This window comes from Haliaeetus albicilla, chromosome 2, assembly GCF_947461875.1.
Source record: "Haliaeetus albicilla chromosome 2, bHalAlb1.1, whole genome shotgun sequence".
Lineage (NCBI taxonomy): Eukaryota > Metazoa > Chordata > Aves > Accipitriformes > Accipitridae > Haliaeetus > Haliaeetus albicilla.
The window spans coordinates 41716364-41733003 of NC_091484.1; the positions used below are offsets into that span (position 1 = coordinate 41716364).

Here is a 16640-nt window from a genome sequence, read left to right on the forward strand (position 1 = left end):
TTCACATATTACTGGGATCAATTTAACTAGAAGGCCAAGGACACCACTGTTAGATGGGGTACTCCTAAAAGCACATGAAAACAAGCCAAAAAATATACATGGTTGTTTTTATGCTGTTGTGACATGTGTTACCAGTGATAAGTAGATCATGTTTCAGGTGGAAGTGATTCTCTTTTTTCTTTTTTTTTAATTTTTTTTTACTTTTAGGGAAAAGTAACACTTTTAACACCTTAGAGAAGGGTGCAAGTATTTCAGAATTCTTCCAAATGCATCTTTTTTTATAGATACAACTTGCCGATCCTGATTATTGTAGTAAACAACAATGGGATTTACACTGGTTTGGATGCAGATACCTGGAAGGAGATGTCAAAGTTTGAAGATCTTGCTACATGGTGAGCATCTTCAAAGTATGTCCTGTTAATTAAGGAAGAAGTGACAAAAACAGTCATTCTCTTCACTTTTAATGCTTTGTGATCCAGATTGAAATTTTTCATAGTGAACTTAGTCCTGACCTAAGTTCGTATAAGTAACAACCAGTTACCAAAAGCAAGCAACCAACCTAATTCCACACTATTGTTTACACAGCAGTGCAGGAGAGATGACTCTCTATTAGTTGTCTCAGGTTCCTGCAGCAGTTCAGGCCACACAGTACAGAGTTCATAGTGGGCTAACCTCCAAAATCATGATAATCTCCACAATTACCTGAGACTTGTGTTCTGAGTTTACACTGGGCTTCTGCAGCTGAGATCTCTGTACCAAGAGAGCTAGACTAAAGCTTTGCTCAGGAACATCTCCAGAAGATGAAAATGAGTATGCTACCCTATAAACATAGCTTAAGCAGTATAGGAAACAGTTCTTCCAGACCGGAAGAATTCGTCGGCCCAGCACAATGTTCATCTTACACTTTAAAATCAGTGCTGAAGTAATTAAATTGGTCCGTCTGGCAATTCTTCCCTGCCATTAATCGGAGTGTTGCCATTTTGTTACAGTGTACCTCCTGTTTCTCTCCTGCCAAATTCACACTATGAGGAAATTATGTCTGCCTTTGGAGGTAAAGGATACTTTGTTAAAACTCCAGAAGAATTGCAGAATGCTCTGAAAGCAAGCCTGACTGACAAGCAAACACCTTCTCTTATAAATGTAATGATTGATCCACAGTCTGAGAGAAAGAAACAGGTATGTGTATGTTTCCCTTTCTTTTTCTGCAAGCTTCATGTGGGCAAGCCTTTGAAATCCTCCAGAAGTATCACTTAAACCGCAGAGAAAGCAGAGATAGTTGCAAGGCAGAAAGATTGTCTTTAGATTTGGAAGATAGAGTATAGGTGCTTTTACACTGTTCCATCTGCTTTCCTTGTTCTTTGGTTTGTTTTGGGTGGGGTTTTTTCCTCCATTAGCTATTATTAATGCATAGTGTCTTTTAATGACTGTTTCCAGAATTTATGGTTGTTCCTTTTCATTCTTGACAAAATGAGACAAAACGTTTTGAGCAGTCTTTATTTCCTGTGGATTCCATCTGGTAGTTAATACATATTTGTATCCTGTTCCTCTTAATGTTTGTCCATTCTGATATGTTTTTTATTCTTGGGGGGGGGGTTTGCTTCCAGGAATTTCCATGGCTGACCCGTTCTAACTTGTAGTAGAAGATGAAGATAATGGTGGTGCAAGGCAGTGTGTTAAGCAAAACTAAATTGCCTTCCAGAAGTGGAACTGGTACAACTCTATTTTACATAAGTATTGGAACAAAGTGGGATTTTAGAACTGCTATTAGAGGAATCATTACATGCTGAAATTAAGTAATTGTAACATGAAAGAGACACACATGAATGTATACCAGGCCCTCTAGCAGATTGTACAGAAACACTGATGATAAAATTATATACTTTTTCTTTTCCTCAGAGTCATACTCATCAAGATTTGTGAATTAAAATCTTGGGTGTTCTGGACAAAGGGAGTAAGCTGAGGGGTTTATTCTGACTGAAACATAGAAGTCTTTGGCAGTCTGCGGTTATACTAGCTTCATTTTTAACTGACCAGTAGGAAGCTACTTGTTAGAGACTTTGTCCTGTAAGGACCAAAACAAAGCATCTTGTTGTGACAAAATGCTGATTGGCCTCATTATGCATTGAAGCCCCTTGGGTTGATACTTGCTTCGTAATTTTAAAGGTTGCTTTTTCAGCTTCTACTGCAGGTAGAAGTAGTGTATTAAAAAGTGAGACTTACTTAAGGGCGAAGTTTCTGTCTGTTGCATTTGCTTTTGTTAACTGGGACTTATGGTGCTTGTAGGGGGAAAAAAAAACCCCTTAGGTTTTTGTTTGAAGCTTTGCTCTTTACAAAGGCACTGTCATCCCTATAGGCTGAAAACAGGACTGGATTTATTAGTGAGGTTTCCAGGATCAATAGATCATAAATCTTTATAATCAGAAGCATTTAAAAAAAACCCAACAACAATGAAAGAAAAAAAAGAAAAACAAAAAAAACCTCTCACCAGAACAACAACAAAGTGTTGGGCTGGAGCTTAATGTTCAGTTTGGCTGGCATCACAAAGCAACCAACCACCAGCATTCATGCTGTGGCTGGCTAATTGTGCAACAAAGGTTCTTCATATAATGTACTTACTGTATAGAAACTTAGTGCCCAACTCGCACTGACTGTGATGCAGAGATGCTTTAAAGTGGATAATTGGCCTACCTGAGGTTATATCTACTGTGTTTTCATCTGTTGTTGCATCTGACAATCTGACTTGGAGCTCAGACTTTAAAATTGAACTACTTCTTTCTCTATGCTTCTATCATGACCTACAGCAACTACTATTCAGTATACTACTAAGCAGGTTACTTTATATTTACATCTGTTCTTAAATGCACTGGGAGGTTCTTCGTTGTTACATGTGTAAAAGGGAAAATTCTGGCTCTGATTTGGGTTTTGATTGCTTTATTGTCTATTATTCCATTGACATTAAGTGTTGGTTACTTGTGGCAGGCACTTGGATGACCCAAGAGGGAGGAGGACTGGGCTGGCAGGGGATCCTGGCCTACAGTTAGGTTTGTTTCAGAAAGCTTGGCTTATTAGTTCTTGCACTTCAGCCTGGGTCTGACAAAGGCCATGGGTTACTGTTAGGCAGAGGAATGTCTCTGCACACTCGTGCAGAAAGCTAGTATCTGACATGAGCAAGAGTACCACAGTCTGACTAGAGGTACCACTACTTGCTGTGTGTGGGCATAGCCATGTGGCACTGGGAATGCTTGAGTCAAGAAAGGTAATATCCTTAGGAGCCCTAAGAAGTGCAAGAAGATAAAATCCGTAGAATGGATGCAACTCATGAATGAGCATAAGGCTGCTGTGATGGCAGAGTTGCTATGTTCTCGGGGCTACTCTGCAAGGGATGTGGAACAACATTGGATCTGGTCACCGATTTTGTCTCTTTCTTTTTGACTCCTAAAAATTGATTTTTATATGTTGCAGTGATTAAACATAATCCATTATGATGATGTAAAATATCTGTAAGAGTTAATGCTGGGACTGACCATAGGGCAGATCATTTGCACTGGATAAGCAAATGCAGATATTCTTGTTTTATATTTGAAAATTAATAAAAAGTTATTTTCATACTGTTTCTCCTTTAATGAGAGTATTTGAATTATATCAGCATTTTGTGTCAGCTGTCAGAAATCAGCCTATGTTGGATTTTTAGAAAAGTTGTTGAATAGTCACAGTAACATGCATAATTCATTTTAATATGTCAAGACACCTGGAAAATGGAAAGCAAAGAGTTTGAAGCTGTGGGGAGGCAATAACATATTGATAACGTATTTGGATTTCACTGAGCTTTTAAAAAGCTCAAAGAAGAATTAACACTGCATTTCTTATAGCTTTAAAACAGACTAATACCATGATATAATAAAAATTCTTAGGCTGTTATTAATTAGGGTTTTTTTGTGAAGAGAGAGAGCACAATTTCCATATAAAACCAAGGAGAGTGAAATCTGTACCACTTTTTTTATATAGCTTACCTGCTTGATACTATGTTTTACGTCATGGAGTTGCATCAAAGTGAGGTGTTAGGCAGATAAAACTGTGTGAAAGACAAAGTTTCGGAGATGAGACAGGAACAAGTTATCTCTGAAATGTCCCAATTTTATTAAAAGGAACAAAAAATTACAGATGATGTAAGTTTGGGGAATGCTGACCCATTTGACTTTAGCCAAGTGGAAATTTTTCTTCAAGGCCAGAGCGTGGAATTAAAAGTATTGAACAGACTCAAGATGCCAAACTCAAGAGGAAGAAAATGCCTGGGCCTCAGCTGAGGGAAGATACTGTGCAAGAGGTGCTGAGTGTAATTTACTGAGACATACCAGGAGAAGATAGTGTTTAAATAAGGCAGAGTTCCAAATCTTTCTTATCATGGCTTTCAGGTAAATAAAGAATATTTGAAATTTTGCTATACCTGTTATGGGTGACCTCCATCATTCATTAGTCTAGTTCCTGTGAAAACTTTCTTACAGGGGCCTGCTTGGTTCATGTGGTTGGGAAACCCAGTTCAGGCCAGCAGCACTTCTCTTCAGAGGGGACACCAGCATGCATGAAAGGGGTTGGAACCTGGGACCAACAAGTGGTACAGGGGAGGTATTACAGAGATGTCCAAAACCCAGCAGGTAATTTAACTATGGGACCGTAGGTGAAACCAGCAGCAGCCACAATGAAATGGCCAGGTATAAAGAATAAGAAGTAAGGTTTGTTACTGTCTCAGCACCTCACAAGATAGTTTAAGGTGTTGAATATGTGATCCTGCAGCCTGTTGGTATGCTTAGCTTGGAAACAGGTTTAGTTTGCAGTAATTACTAGCTCTTTAATAATTGTGTTTCAGCTTTAGTCTGCAGTGAATTCTGTAGGCTGTTTGCCCTGTGAACATTTGGGTATATGTCATGTGTGCTTGCCTTTAATTGTTATGGCTGTATAGCATATATCCATTTTGGTGAGGCATCAGATGTATACTCGGTCTGGCTAGATTTGTTCTTAAGCATGCATGCGAAATCCCAAGTACACTTAAAACAAGCAGCAATGCATCTTCAGGCCTGCCACTCTACCGAAGAAACTAGCACACACACTGGCTGTAAGCTACAGTAAAAGTCCTGTTAAGAAATGTGAGTGACTTCTGCCCTGACTACATCATTCCTTTATATGTTGGAATCAAAATCCCCATTGCAGCTCTTTTTATGCTATTTAAAGAGCTTGATGGCTGTGCTTAATAGGGAAAAGAGTGCTTGGCACTCCCTTACTTAGTGATGTTCCGAGGTCAGACAAGGTATTGGAGCTGATCATCTTTATGACATACAGGCAATGTGACTTCTGCCGATTGGTTTACTTATAACTGAATATTGTAATGAGTAAGAAACAGCTATTCTGAAGAAGACATTTGCTGTTCTCTTGATGATTTGATTGAAACCAGATGGACAAGGTTTAAAGGGGCCCTCAGTAAAGCAGACCCTTCCAGCTAATTATGGCACACACTAATATAATTGAGAATTATTTCAGTGTCTGTTCTTTCCAGGAATCTCTAGGCTGCCTGACAATAGTGCAGAAATAAGTAAGAGAAATAAATAGAATGACAATTTGCTTGCTTGAATCAATACTCTAAGAAATTTTTTGTTTTCATCAATCTTTTCAAGGGGGTGATAGATAAGGAAGCACACTACTGAAAATGTTGCATAGAATACTTTAACCCAGAATTATTTTACTTTTTGTCAGCTACAGGATATCTGAGCAATGCAACTAGCAATTAGTTGTGCAATACCTTGGGTCAAATTCTAAACTAGATGCAGAGAAGGGATGTTTTTGAAGACGGGATTTAAACTGCTGTATTTTGGAGCTGAAGAAATGGATTAGCAACCCATCTAGTGTTGTGTAAATGACCACAGACACATGAATGTTGGCAGCTTAGAACACCTTTGCACATAGTTGATGGGAGATTTCCTCTAGTACTTAGTGTTGGTAATGCTATCACATGAGGAAGATAGTGGAAGGCTCATAGAAACCTTTTTAGACCTCCAGTCTACACAGCAATGGAAGTTTTTGTGGGTCTTGCTTCCAGAAAGCAATCGCTATTCCTGGGCATGAAATTTTGTGCAGTGACTAGCTCTAGCTGTTGCAGCACAAAACTTAGCATAACCTGCAAACCTACCTGAGAACCAAATTGTTGGGCAGAGAGGCCCTTCTGCTCTCCTTGCGGTGGCTACAGCAGGTTTGCATACCTCTGCATCAGCTTGCAGCTGCAGTGGTGACTGCAGTGTCAACATACCCTCAGGCACTCATCCAAGCTAGAGCTCCACAGTGTCCACAGACAAGTCCCTCTCTAATGAAATCAGCACACTAAAAGTATAAAAAAAAAAAACCCAAAAACTGGCACTTTTTTGAAGTGTTTGAAGAACTTGTCATCTGTCTCCTTGGCACTGTCTTTAAGGTAATGTGCACGTATGGCATTTTATAGACCTTGGTGCTGGGAGGTGCTGATATCAATACTGGTGGATTTGCAGGCACACCTGAAGTTCCAGCCAAAGCAGTGCATCCATCTTACAGCAAGGAGATGCGGCTGCTGGTATTTGGGTATGAAAGCCTCATTAGCCAGCCCATAAACCTGCTTGCTCTGCAAAAACAGGGATATCATTCAAGTGCTCAGAAAATAAGTAAAAATTATGTTAGGAAAAATTAGTATTTCAGCCTTACCAGGGATTTTAAGCTACGATAGATAAACAGCTAATGCTGGACCTCATTCTAGGTAGTCGAAATCAGTGAGACCTTTATTACTGAATTTAGTGTAAGAGTTGGTTTTTCTCAAAGTTTTCATCCCTGTGTGCCAAATTGTCACTTGGTAAGGGTGTCTTAAATACAAATGATTGAAGCTTCAAAAGTAGGACTTTATAACGGAAAGGCTAATGCAGCCTTAATAATAGCTCCCTGATTCTGCAAAGGGAGCTGGGAAAATGCATTTGTCTGGTTTGATTAGGCTCAGCTGTTACCCTGTGTTTGGAAGATGACAACCCTGGCATACCGGAATGACTGGGCAACATGCAGTGCCCAGCCATTTTGTGTGCTGCCACAGTAAGAGTGCAGCCTGGGCTTCAAAACTTGAAGCACTGTAAGAAGGCAAGGCCTCTCCACCCATAGCCTGACCAGCACACCTTGAAATCAGCATGAAATTTGCCATCAGCTTACAAAAACACAGCAGTTTTAAATTGCAGATGTGTGCTGCCCAGCAACTATAGTGCCAGAGAAGTCTCATTGAGTGTCATGGTCAGCACTTGTGGCCATCCATTTGCTAGGGCAGAAAAAAAAAAAGGCAAGCAAATTTGGGAACATACTGCTAGTTCTTCCTACTCTTCTACTGTGACCTATTTCTTTACCCATCCCCAGCTTTATAATGTTGGTTCTTTTGTCAGGCCTTTGGATAAACCCATGAGTGTTGACCCGTATTACCGCTCCTGGTTTTGCATTCTGCAAGGCACAGGATCCCTAAATATTTAGTGCCCAGAGTCCACGAGAGGAGAGGAAAACCAGCTGTGGGAAAATGAGGCATGGTGCTATTTTAAAGACAAGGTATCTGAATCTTTTTCAGGCCCTGATTTGGCAAGGCATCTATACACATGCTTCATTTCAGGAGCAGCTTCATTGATTTCACTTGCATGCCTGAGATTAACACTCAGGATTAAGTCTTTTCCTGAGTCAGTGGTGCTCTGGCCACTCATCTGATAGGGATCCTCTACAGAAGGCTGCGGTGCCTATGTGAGGGGGCATTCTACTAGGTGTGCGTGCACTGGTGGCTGGATCTATGTTTGCTTCCATCGTAATGGTGTAATGGGCTATAGTGCAGTATGAAAATTGCAAACAGGATGCTGCATTGTTGGCATCTGCGAAGCTCTCTGGAATGAAGAGTCCTGAGACTAGTGTGAACATTAAAACAATAATAATTTTTTTTCCTGCGAGAATGTTAACAGAGAAGAAAGAAGATTGTGCTTTGTGGTGTTTAATTGATTGGGCTTTTTGGCAAGCTAGATGATAAATCACATAAATGAGGAGTCATGAGAGCCAATTACTGCCAGAGATTCTTCTGTTCTGTGCCTCCGGCAGCACTGCAGTGATACTAGTGCAGGCGGCAAGTTCTGCAGACCTTTACTAATAGAAGTAAATAACAGTAATAAACAATCCAAATGAAAATAGGGTGCAAGAATTATCCTGAAGACTATTTCCATCTCCTCTAGATGTAAATATCAAGAACAGACTGGGTTATAGCTGTAACTTGTTTGTGATTCACCACCCCAGGGTGTTGAAGGCTGTTTACCTACATACTAGTAACTGTAGATATCAGCTGGCCACCACTCCCCATTGTCAAGGCCATTGTACACATGGATTTCTACGGGCATCTTCTTTTTCCTATGGAACATTTTTCTATGAATAATCCTAGGATTTTGCATGTTTGTCCAGGATTTCTAGAAGCCTGGCAATCCTGGATGTATCCCTTGATTCTGTGCAGACTTGGGACCATGTGTGATGAGCGCATCTCATCCAAGAAGCATCACGTGTTCTGCATGGTGGTCTGCTCCTGCGCAGTAGATACAGCACAATGAGAACATGTTTGGCGTACTATGTATGCACCAAATAATCATCTAGTACCTGAACATCTTGAGGAGCCATCAAACTTTCTGCACATTTGATCAACACATTCAGCAAGTCCATGCGATTCTTGCCTATATAGATTTTTACAGCACGTGCATGCGTTGTAGAGAAGCGTAGGCTTTCTGCATGTCTACCATGTTATCTGTATGGACATATCTCAGCTGTGAATGGCAGCCCTGCTGTTGTGCAAATTTTATACAATCCCACAGCAAATGTTAAATGATTTGCAGTTTGAAAGGCAGGGTCTAAAAGCCAGGTGAAACAGGAACAGGGAAGAAGAGTAATGTTATAAAGGTCAGTGGCTGAATTATTGTTTTAAAATTGTTCTACTTTGTTGTGCCTTCCAACATTACAAGGTCACATTGGGATTCTTCTCATTGCTTTGATAGAAGTCACTTGTCATTATCCCATATCTTTAATTATGTCCATAACACTTTTGTTCTCTAGTTTGTTTCATTATCGTAAATAGAAAAAGAAATGTATGCGTGGGGATTACTCACAGGAGAAAAAAGTGAAGGACTGAGCCTTTGAAATAGGTCTAAAAGTGCAAAGTTAGAGTTTCGAGCTGAACTTCCTAAAAATGAGGTGAGAGCTGGGCTGCTCTGGAAACAAATAACCTCTGAAAGGTGTAAAAATAAATCAGATTCCCTAGCCAGTTTTGCATTTCTGTGAACACAGAGTATAGAGAAAAAGAGGCGGCCAGAAGGCCACTGCTTCTTGTGCAATGTACAACATCCATTAAGTGGCTAATTTGCAAAAAGGGTTTGCTTTTGGAAGTTGCTAGGCATCAATGTCCCGCCTTCAGCAGGACATCAGTGTCCTGCCATCAGTGTCCTGCCCTGTCCATCCGGTGGGTAATCTGAAGATTTACTAGCACTGACTTGCCTTTAACTGGCCACCTACCCTGTGACCTGATACCCAGCTGGGTAACTGGCATGGGTGGAGCTGTGGAGTAAGCCACAACTTCAGCATGTGGTTGAATTTACTTCATCACACAGTGGGTCTGTTCCTGTATGGGCTTCTGAATTAAATTTAATACACCAGCAAGGAAATGGTGAAGCCATTCATTGTTTTTCTGTGCTTACTATCTTTTTTACTTGAGCAGCTGCCTTTGTACTTTAGATAATACCATCTTCCAAAGTAACGTTAGCTACGTCGTCAAAGTATGAAATCTAAATGTTAGGTGTAACCGATTCAGGCGTGCAAACTTGAACGGGTATTTTTATTGTGAAAAAAAATTGTTGCTAAATAACTATTTAACAAGGAAAACATAATTATAAGAGTCTTTTCCATCTCCCGCACTAATTGAATGAACAGAATTCTGTACTGCTTTGCAGACATAAGCTGTTATTGAATTATTGCATTAACACTGGGTTGCTGTTTTACCTTTGCCCAACTCTGCAGAAGAGCTTTCAGACTTTTGAACTAGAAAGTTTCGATTATATATCGAATATCTCGATAGGACAAGGGGTAATGGTTTTAAAGTAAAAGAGGGTAGATTCAGACTAGATATAAGGAAGAAATTTTTTACGATGAGTGTGTGCTGGTTTTGGCTGGGATAGAGTTCATTTTCTTCACAGTAGCTAGTATGGGCTATGTTTTGGATTTGTGCTGAAAACAGTGTCGATAACACCGGGATGTTTTCGTTGTTGCTGAGCAGGGCTCACACAGAGCCAAGGCCTTTTCTGCTCCTCACCCCACCCCACCAGCGAGGAGGCTGGGGGGGGGCACAAGAAGTTGGGAGGGGACACAGCCGGGACAGCTGACCCCAACTGACCGAAGGGATATCCCAGACCATATGGTGTCATGCTCAGCATATAAAGCTGGGGGAAGAAGAAGGAAGAGGGGAATGTTCAGAGTGATGGTGTTTGTCTTCCCAAGTAACCATTACACCTGATGGAGCCCTGCTTTCCTGGAGATGGCTGAACACCTGCCTGCCAGTGAATCCCTTGTTTCGCTTTGCTTGCATGCACGGCTTTTGCTTTACCTATTAAACTGTCAGATCTCAGCCCACGAGCCCTTCTTGCTTTTACCCTTCTGATTCTGCCCACCATCCCACTATGAGGGAGGTGAGCCAGCGGCTGCGTGGGGCTTAGTTGCTGTTTGGGGTTAAACCACGACAGAGGGTGGTGAAACAGTGGAACAGGTTGCCCAGAGGGGTGGTGGATTCCCCATGCCTGGAAACATTCAAGGTCAGGTTGGATGGGGCTCTGAGCGACCTGATCTAGTTGAAGATGTTCCTACTCACTGCAGGGGGGTGTTGGACTAGATGACCTTTAAAGGTCCCTTTCCAACCCAGACTATTCTGTGAGTCTGTGGTTATCTTTGTCCTTCTAACTAGAACTGTGTTCATACAGGACCTTGAGATTGATGATAATTTAACTACATTCATTTTCCCTTGGCTTGTTGATGAAGTACCTACCAACCAGAAATGGATAGGACTGGGAAGAAGCCTTCTTTTTAACAAAGTATTCATTAATTCTTGCATAGACAAGGATCATAAATTCTATTTACATAGTTGGTCTGGGTTGAAAAGGTCAAGCAACAGCTACTTGAGCAGGTAAACTGTGTAGATTTTTTTTTCGTTATATGTTGGTTGGCTTTTGACATTTTTAGTTGCTATGGCATCTACTCAAAATAGGATTTTTTTTAAACTGCAGTTGATGCCCTGTGATAAAAATGTGGGGGTCTTTATCTTTGAACACTAAACTGCAGATGACCTTTGGTGTTCTGGGGTTCTCACTGTGGAACAATTTTTAAAAGTCAAGTCCTCAAAACCCCTTGTTCTCACTTAGGCCATTTGGGTATCTTACAAGACTCAGTGTGAAAACCTTGCTGTGTTTCTTTCTTAAGGTAATATAGTCTGAAATAGAAATTCTGCCGAAGCCATTGTATTTCCATTTGATGAACACTACTCCTGGTATCAGAGTAGCAGTTCTAGGTGAGACAAGAGTAGGAATTGTGCCATATAAATTACTTCAGTTTCTAGAAACTGCATAATTTCATATAAAAATGTTAAGATTTTTTTTTTTTTATTTCTCCAAAAATTTTAAATTTTTTTATTCCCAAATATTTATGGGATCTTCTCCAGCAGTTGCACTGTGAAGTCATATTAATGTGGGTTTTCACTACACCAGCAACAGCAGCTGCAGTGAATACGGAAAAAAAGAAAAAAATCCTTTGTTACTGATTGCTCTTTGGATGACAGAGACAAGGACTTACTTCTAATCTCAGAGCGTTGGCCTTAACTACCTGGTGCAGAGCTCTCTGAAGGGAGCCAAAGCTTTCCATTGGCTTCACGAGCCCCTGGGAATATCTGGAGGAATGCACTGCTTGACTGAGCAAGTTCACAGATGATAGACAGCTCAGGGGCCTAGAAACCACACGTCTGCCAAGTTGCTCGCACCACGTAAGACTCACTCTGCTACGTGACGCTCCCCCTCCTCAGGATTGTCTCTATCACATGTACCGATGCCTCGGAGGTCAGAAACAAGCTGTGTGACCAGGTGTTCATCCTTGTCATCTAGCATGGAGTGTCAGCCTTGTGCACTGTCATCTAAGTCAAAAGCAAACAGCCCACAGCTATTGTCCATTTTATTTCCAACGGACTTCATTCTTTTCCCACTGAAAGCATTAGCAACCTTGCCAGCAGTTTCAGCTGTTAAGGCCAATACCTTAAAATTGGCGGAAACAAAACCCAGTGCTTGCACCTTGACATGCCCTGGCTTGCTGCCTTGTAACAAGAGCGCTCCTTTGTGTTGACCTAATGGTGGTCCCACTAAAAATTTAACGAGCTGATGAACTACTGCTACATCATGAGAAGCGGTCTCTTCAAATATAAGTCCAAACATCTCCTTTTGAGACATTTGTGGAAGGTGGTGCATTTTCCACTGCAGAGTGTTTGCCTACAGAGCTTTCCTTTCACGTTGGCTGAGAGCCAGTTCAGGTCAAACAGCCTCAGACTTCAGAGTGATGGAGATGCTATGTCTAAAGAAAGGAGAATGTTGACAAAGCATCCATTTTTAATTGGGCTTCTCCACTAAAAAAAGTGGATAAAAAATCTCTACCTAAGAATTGAGTGTAAAGCTAACTATATGTGTTTTTTTTAACGCTGAAGCAGCCCTGGCTTTCTGTATCACTTCTGGCCACCTCCAATATAGCACTTGCTCTTGCGAGGAAAAGGTATATTCCTTGTTATGTTGCATTTTTACCCAAACATGCATTTCTGTTCCAGGCCAAAGAACCAAGAACTAAAATTGTTAAGGGGTTGATGGAGGAGGGGAAAGATATGGGTCCTACTGCATGATCTTAGTTCTTTGCAGTATTATTGGATTAATTTCCTTATCAAATGGAACATGTTTTTTACTACAAATTTCTACCAAATTTTCTATTGCTAAAAGACTACAGGAGGATTTCAGGAAGATTTGGAATTACTCAGTTGTTGCTTTCACTGACTATTGAGTTGGTCAAACATTTTCAGAGGTGAATCTTTTGGTAAAATCTTGGCATTTTAACTTCTGAGCAATTTTTTCCAGCATCCATGCAGGCTTCTGGCATGGGGATTGTCCACTGCTTACCTTTACAATAGGGCAGCTGAACATTTACCTTACATACTTAGGGCTTGTCATGATAAACTTTGCAGGAGCTATGCCTTTCCCTCTGAGATGCAGCATGCCGAGAGAACAAATGGCACTTACTTAATCCATGGTCATCTTGGTCAAAGAAGGAAGCGGCCGAACTACTATCTTCACTAAAAATAGGCAAATACTAAAAAGTAACAGACAGTGGAATGAAGTAGATTAAATTAAAAAATAAATTCAGTTATCCGAAGTGTTGCAGTACTGGAAAGAGATTTTAGAAAGCATTATGCTTATATTAAGCATGTCCTTTAAGGATAGAAATGTATAAGGCAGATGTGACTGTCCCTATCAAGCCATTACATTTAGAAAGATTTTGTTAATATGTTTGCAATGTCTGGAAAGTAACAGCCAAAACTGTGTAACTAGCATTGTGGAAATACATCACTTTGCCCTTTAGTGGTGTACTCAGTAGGAGTTAACACTCAGGGGGACTTGTCATTGTCTCTGTCAATGAGTAATTTTCTCAAATGCAAAAAAAAAATCAATGCTCTAATTAATCCAAAAGATTTCCATGTTTGTCTTGCAAGGAACAATAAACAGTGAACAAAGAGAACCATCTCTGTCCCGAAGAGAGGGAGTAATGACGGTTTTCACAGTGAAGGAGTACCTCTGCTTTTCATGGAAACCACTGTCAGATTCCAGGCAGAAAGGAGAGTCCCTCTGCTAGTTATTCAGAGGACAGAAATTTACTTGCAAAGCCCTGCGAGTTGCAATAAGGCACAGAAGCAACAAGCTTTTGTACAGGTAAGGGCATGCGCTGCTTTTCAGAGAGCCAGAGGTTTGTTTTCTTCCCACAGTGCTGCGTAGTGTGTTGGCTGGCACCACCCCCGGAGCTGATAGCGTTTCACTTGCCCCGTCATGGCACACATATTGTTTCTTCCACCTGTTGCACCCTGTCAGTAAACTCTTTGCAGTCCTACGATGTCTGGCACTATTGGCGATACTGTCATTTTCACTTCAATCCTAAATAATAATCTGTTCTGTGGTTTGTGAAGCCTTTGTGGCATCCCTCAGCCTGAGATGCACTCTGTAAGTGAATGCAACGCTTGTAACTACCAGCGATAAGCCGATGTTAGGTCACTGCTCATCTGTCTCATTAAGGCAATTAGTGACCAGTAGAAGATGATCAATCAGGGATTTTATCCATCTCAACATTGGTGTCTGGTTGCCTGCACCCAAGGATGCTGTTTGTAGTCTGGTTCGTAATTTCACCCTTTCCTGCTCATCATTATTATTATTATCCAAAGTGCCTTTTTGCTTCTGTTAGCAAAACCAGAATCCCCCATGCCCCAGTTTTAGCAGCTAATGTCCACAATAGGGGCAACTGATCCAGTGCAGGAGTTAAATATAACCGTGTCTAGTGTAAGGAGAAGATTTAATGGGAAATGGTTGGCATTCTTTCTTCCTAAAGGCACGGGGGTGGGGGGGGTGAGGGGGGGAAGAGAGAGACGTACACACACAGACACACACACGCATCCCACAGCGAGGGAAGAGGCAGAGATCAGGCAAGGCAGAGAGGGAGCGAGGGTAGAGAGAGACAGAGATCCCCAAAGCAGCCCTGCGCCTCTGAGCTGGAATCTGCCAGGGCGCAGCCAGCATGTTGGTCCTCAGCCCACTTGTCTGGGGATCTTACCTGCAGCTTTTCTTCTGCTTTGCTTTATCTCAGACTGCGTACGTTGACAATGTCTTCTCACTTTCAGCAGGTAAATTGCTTTAAGTCTTGTTACTTTTCCTTGCTTGGAGCTCTGCACTCTGATTCTTGCACTTTCCGGTGATTGGGAACACAGGAGAAAAAAATAAATACTTCAAATTGCAGATCTCGGTGGAGGGATTTTGCATTGCAGACCTGTTCTGCCACATGCCAGGACATTTTGTTGCTTGGTTGGTTTTGCTTTTTGCTTTATAATTTCAGGTTTTAAACCCCTCCCTTCCCTTCCCTTCCCTGTGAGAAATAACAGACAAGATCCTCAGCTGCTCTAAAATGCTTTTTTCCATTGGCTTCTATGGTGCTGTGCTAATTCATGGATCTGGCCCAATTAGTATATTACTTGCATGTCTGCATGCTTCTTTCTATTTTGGATGAGCTTAGGTAGATTATGGCAAGGGAAAGAAAATGAATCTCAATGTATATCTGCTTCTATAAATAAAGCCCTGACCTCAATGAGTGCTGCCGGAGACCGACTGGATGTTAGCAGAATAAACATCATCTGGCTCTGGCTATGACACTAACAAATACTCAGATGACTTACATAGCAAACAAGGGTCCACTGCGTGGAAAATCCCTGCTAGGCAAAGGCAAAACAAATTAGTTTTCAGCTGAGGCTGATTTCCAGGGTACTGGAAATCCCACTTAATAGATTTTACAGTTTCATCAGCAAGACTTTCCTTTAGCTGCATTCTGTGCAAAGGAAGGGGAAAGTTGGTGAGAGCTCCGATTCCATCTCTGAGGAACTTTCACCAACTTACAGCAAATTGCTGTCTCCCACCTTCTGTCTGTCAATAGAGATCCTTCTAACTAACATCCTGGATTCCCTCAGTGTCAAGTTTGAGATGGTTCAACTGAGATTTGTAGGTCAAGGTCAGCTATACCTACAGATCCTCTGATGTCTTTCAGACGAAGACAGTGACCAAAAGGGTGCGCATTTTAAGACTACATAAAATCAACTTTAGACATGAATCTAAAGGCACACGGCCTTTCTATCTCTCTATCATCTCTGATGTGACCACAGAGCCAGATGGTTTACATTCAAGGCGTTTATGAGAGAAGGGTGATCGAGAAGGTGGCTTGTATGAGATGATAGATTTCTGCACTAAATAATAGCAATAGTATGCATCATTTTTTCTAAGGGTTTTTCCAAAACCTTTCAAGATGTGCAGAGCTAGTACACTTTATTTTACTCCCAATGGTTTGAACAATCCGTTAATTTAAAGATATTCAAATAATAAGATTCTGAGGGCCACAAGAGTAATGCAGATAGCCTTTGGGGAAAAGCCCTATAGCATTTAATAACGCAGCCATTACAGTTCTGTAGTCATTTCAGATATCTTTTAAGATAACATCTAGAGAATCCTAATGTTCGAAGAAGCACATCCTTTGAAAAACAGTTTTATCCATTCTTTCAAACCTTTAGGAACTAATAATTTTTTCTACTAAGCTCTGTAAGATGCTAAAAAGCATTTACATTTGTTATCATTTCTGTTCAATTGGGTATGCTTTTTCCATTATGTTCCATTATTAATTAATGCTGAGGTACAGGAATCATCAAGATTTATTTTCTCTGCTATATTCCAAATTGCTTTGCAATAACAAGTAAGTTATTAGACCTCAAAAAT

General features: G+C 40.9%; 2 protein-coding genes and 1 long non-coding RNA gene across 6 annotated transcripts in view; 2 read left to right on the forward strand and 1 right to left on the reverse strand.

Moving 5' to 3' along the window:
• The window catches only part of HACL1 (2-hydroxyacyl-CoA lyase 1), a 33670-nt gene extending 22995 nt beyond the window's left edge, over positions 1–10675 (forward strand). The window contains exons 15-17 of the mRNA XM_069772372.1: positions 285–392; positions 990–1176; positions 1605–10675. Coding sequence (XP_069628473.1) covers positions 285–392; positions 990–1176; positions 1605–1637 — 328 coding nt within the window. The 3' untranslated portion in view covers positions 1638–10675. The remainder of the gene's footprint in view (positions 1–284; positions 393–989; positions 1177–1604) is intronic.
• LOC138682305 (uncharacterized) lies at positions 8460–15653 on the reverse strand. Of its 2 annotated transcripts, XR_011322413.1 has the most exons (4): positions 14941–15653; positions 13365–13434; positions 12088–12223; positions 8481–8593 (listed from the first exon to the last, which is right to left on the reverse strand). It is a non-coding gene; the product is annotated as an uncharacterized lncRNA (long non-coding RNA). The 2 variants fall into 2 exon arrangements; XR_011322412.1 differs by lacking the exon at positions 12088–12223 and having other exon boundaries at positions 8460–8593; positions 14941–15601.
• COLQ (collagen like tail subunit of asymmetric acetylcholinesterase) overlaps positions 13441–16640 on the forward strand; it is a 45938-nt gene continuing 42738 nt past the window's right edge. For all 3 annotated transcript variants that reach the window (XM_009930002.2, XM_069772387.1, XM_069772394.1), the window contains exon 1: positions 13441–15010. In XM_009930002.2, the coding sequence (XP_009928304.2) occupies positions 14905–15010 (106 nt within the window). In that variant the 5' untranslated portion in view covers positions 13441–14904. The remainder of the gene's footprint in view (positions 15011–16640) is intronic.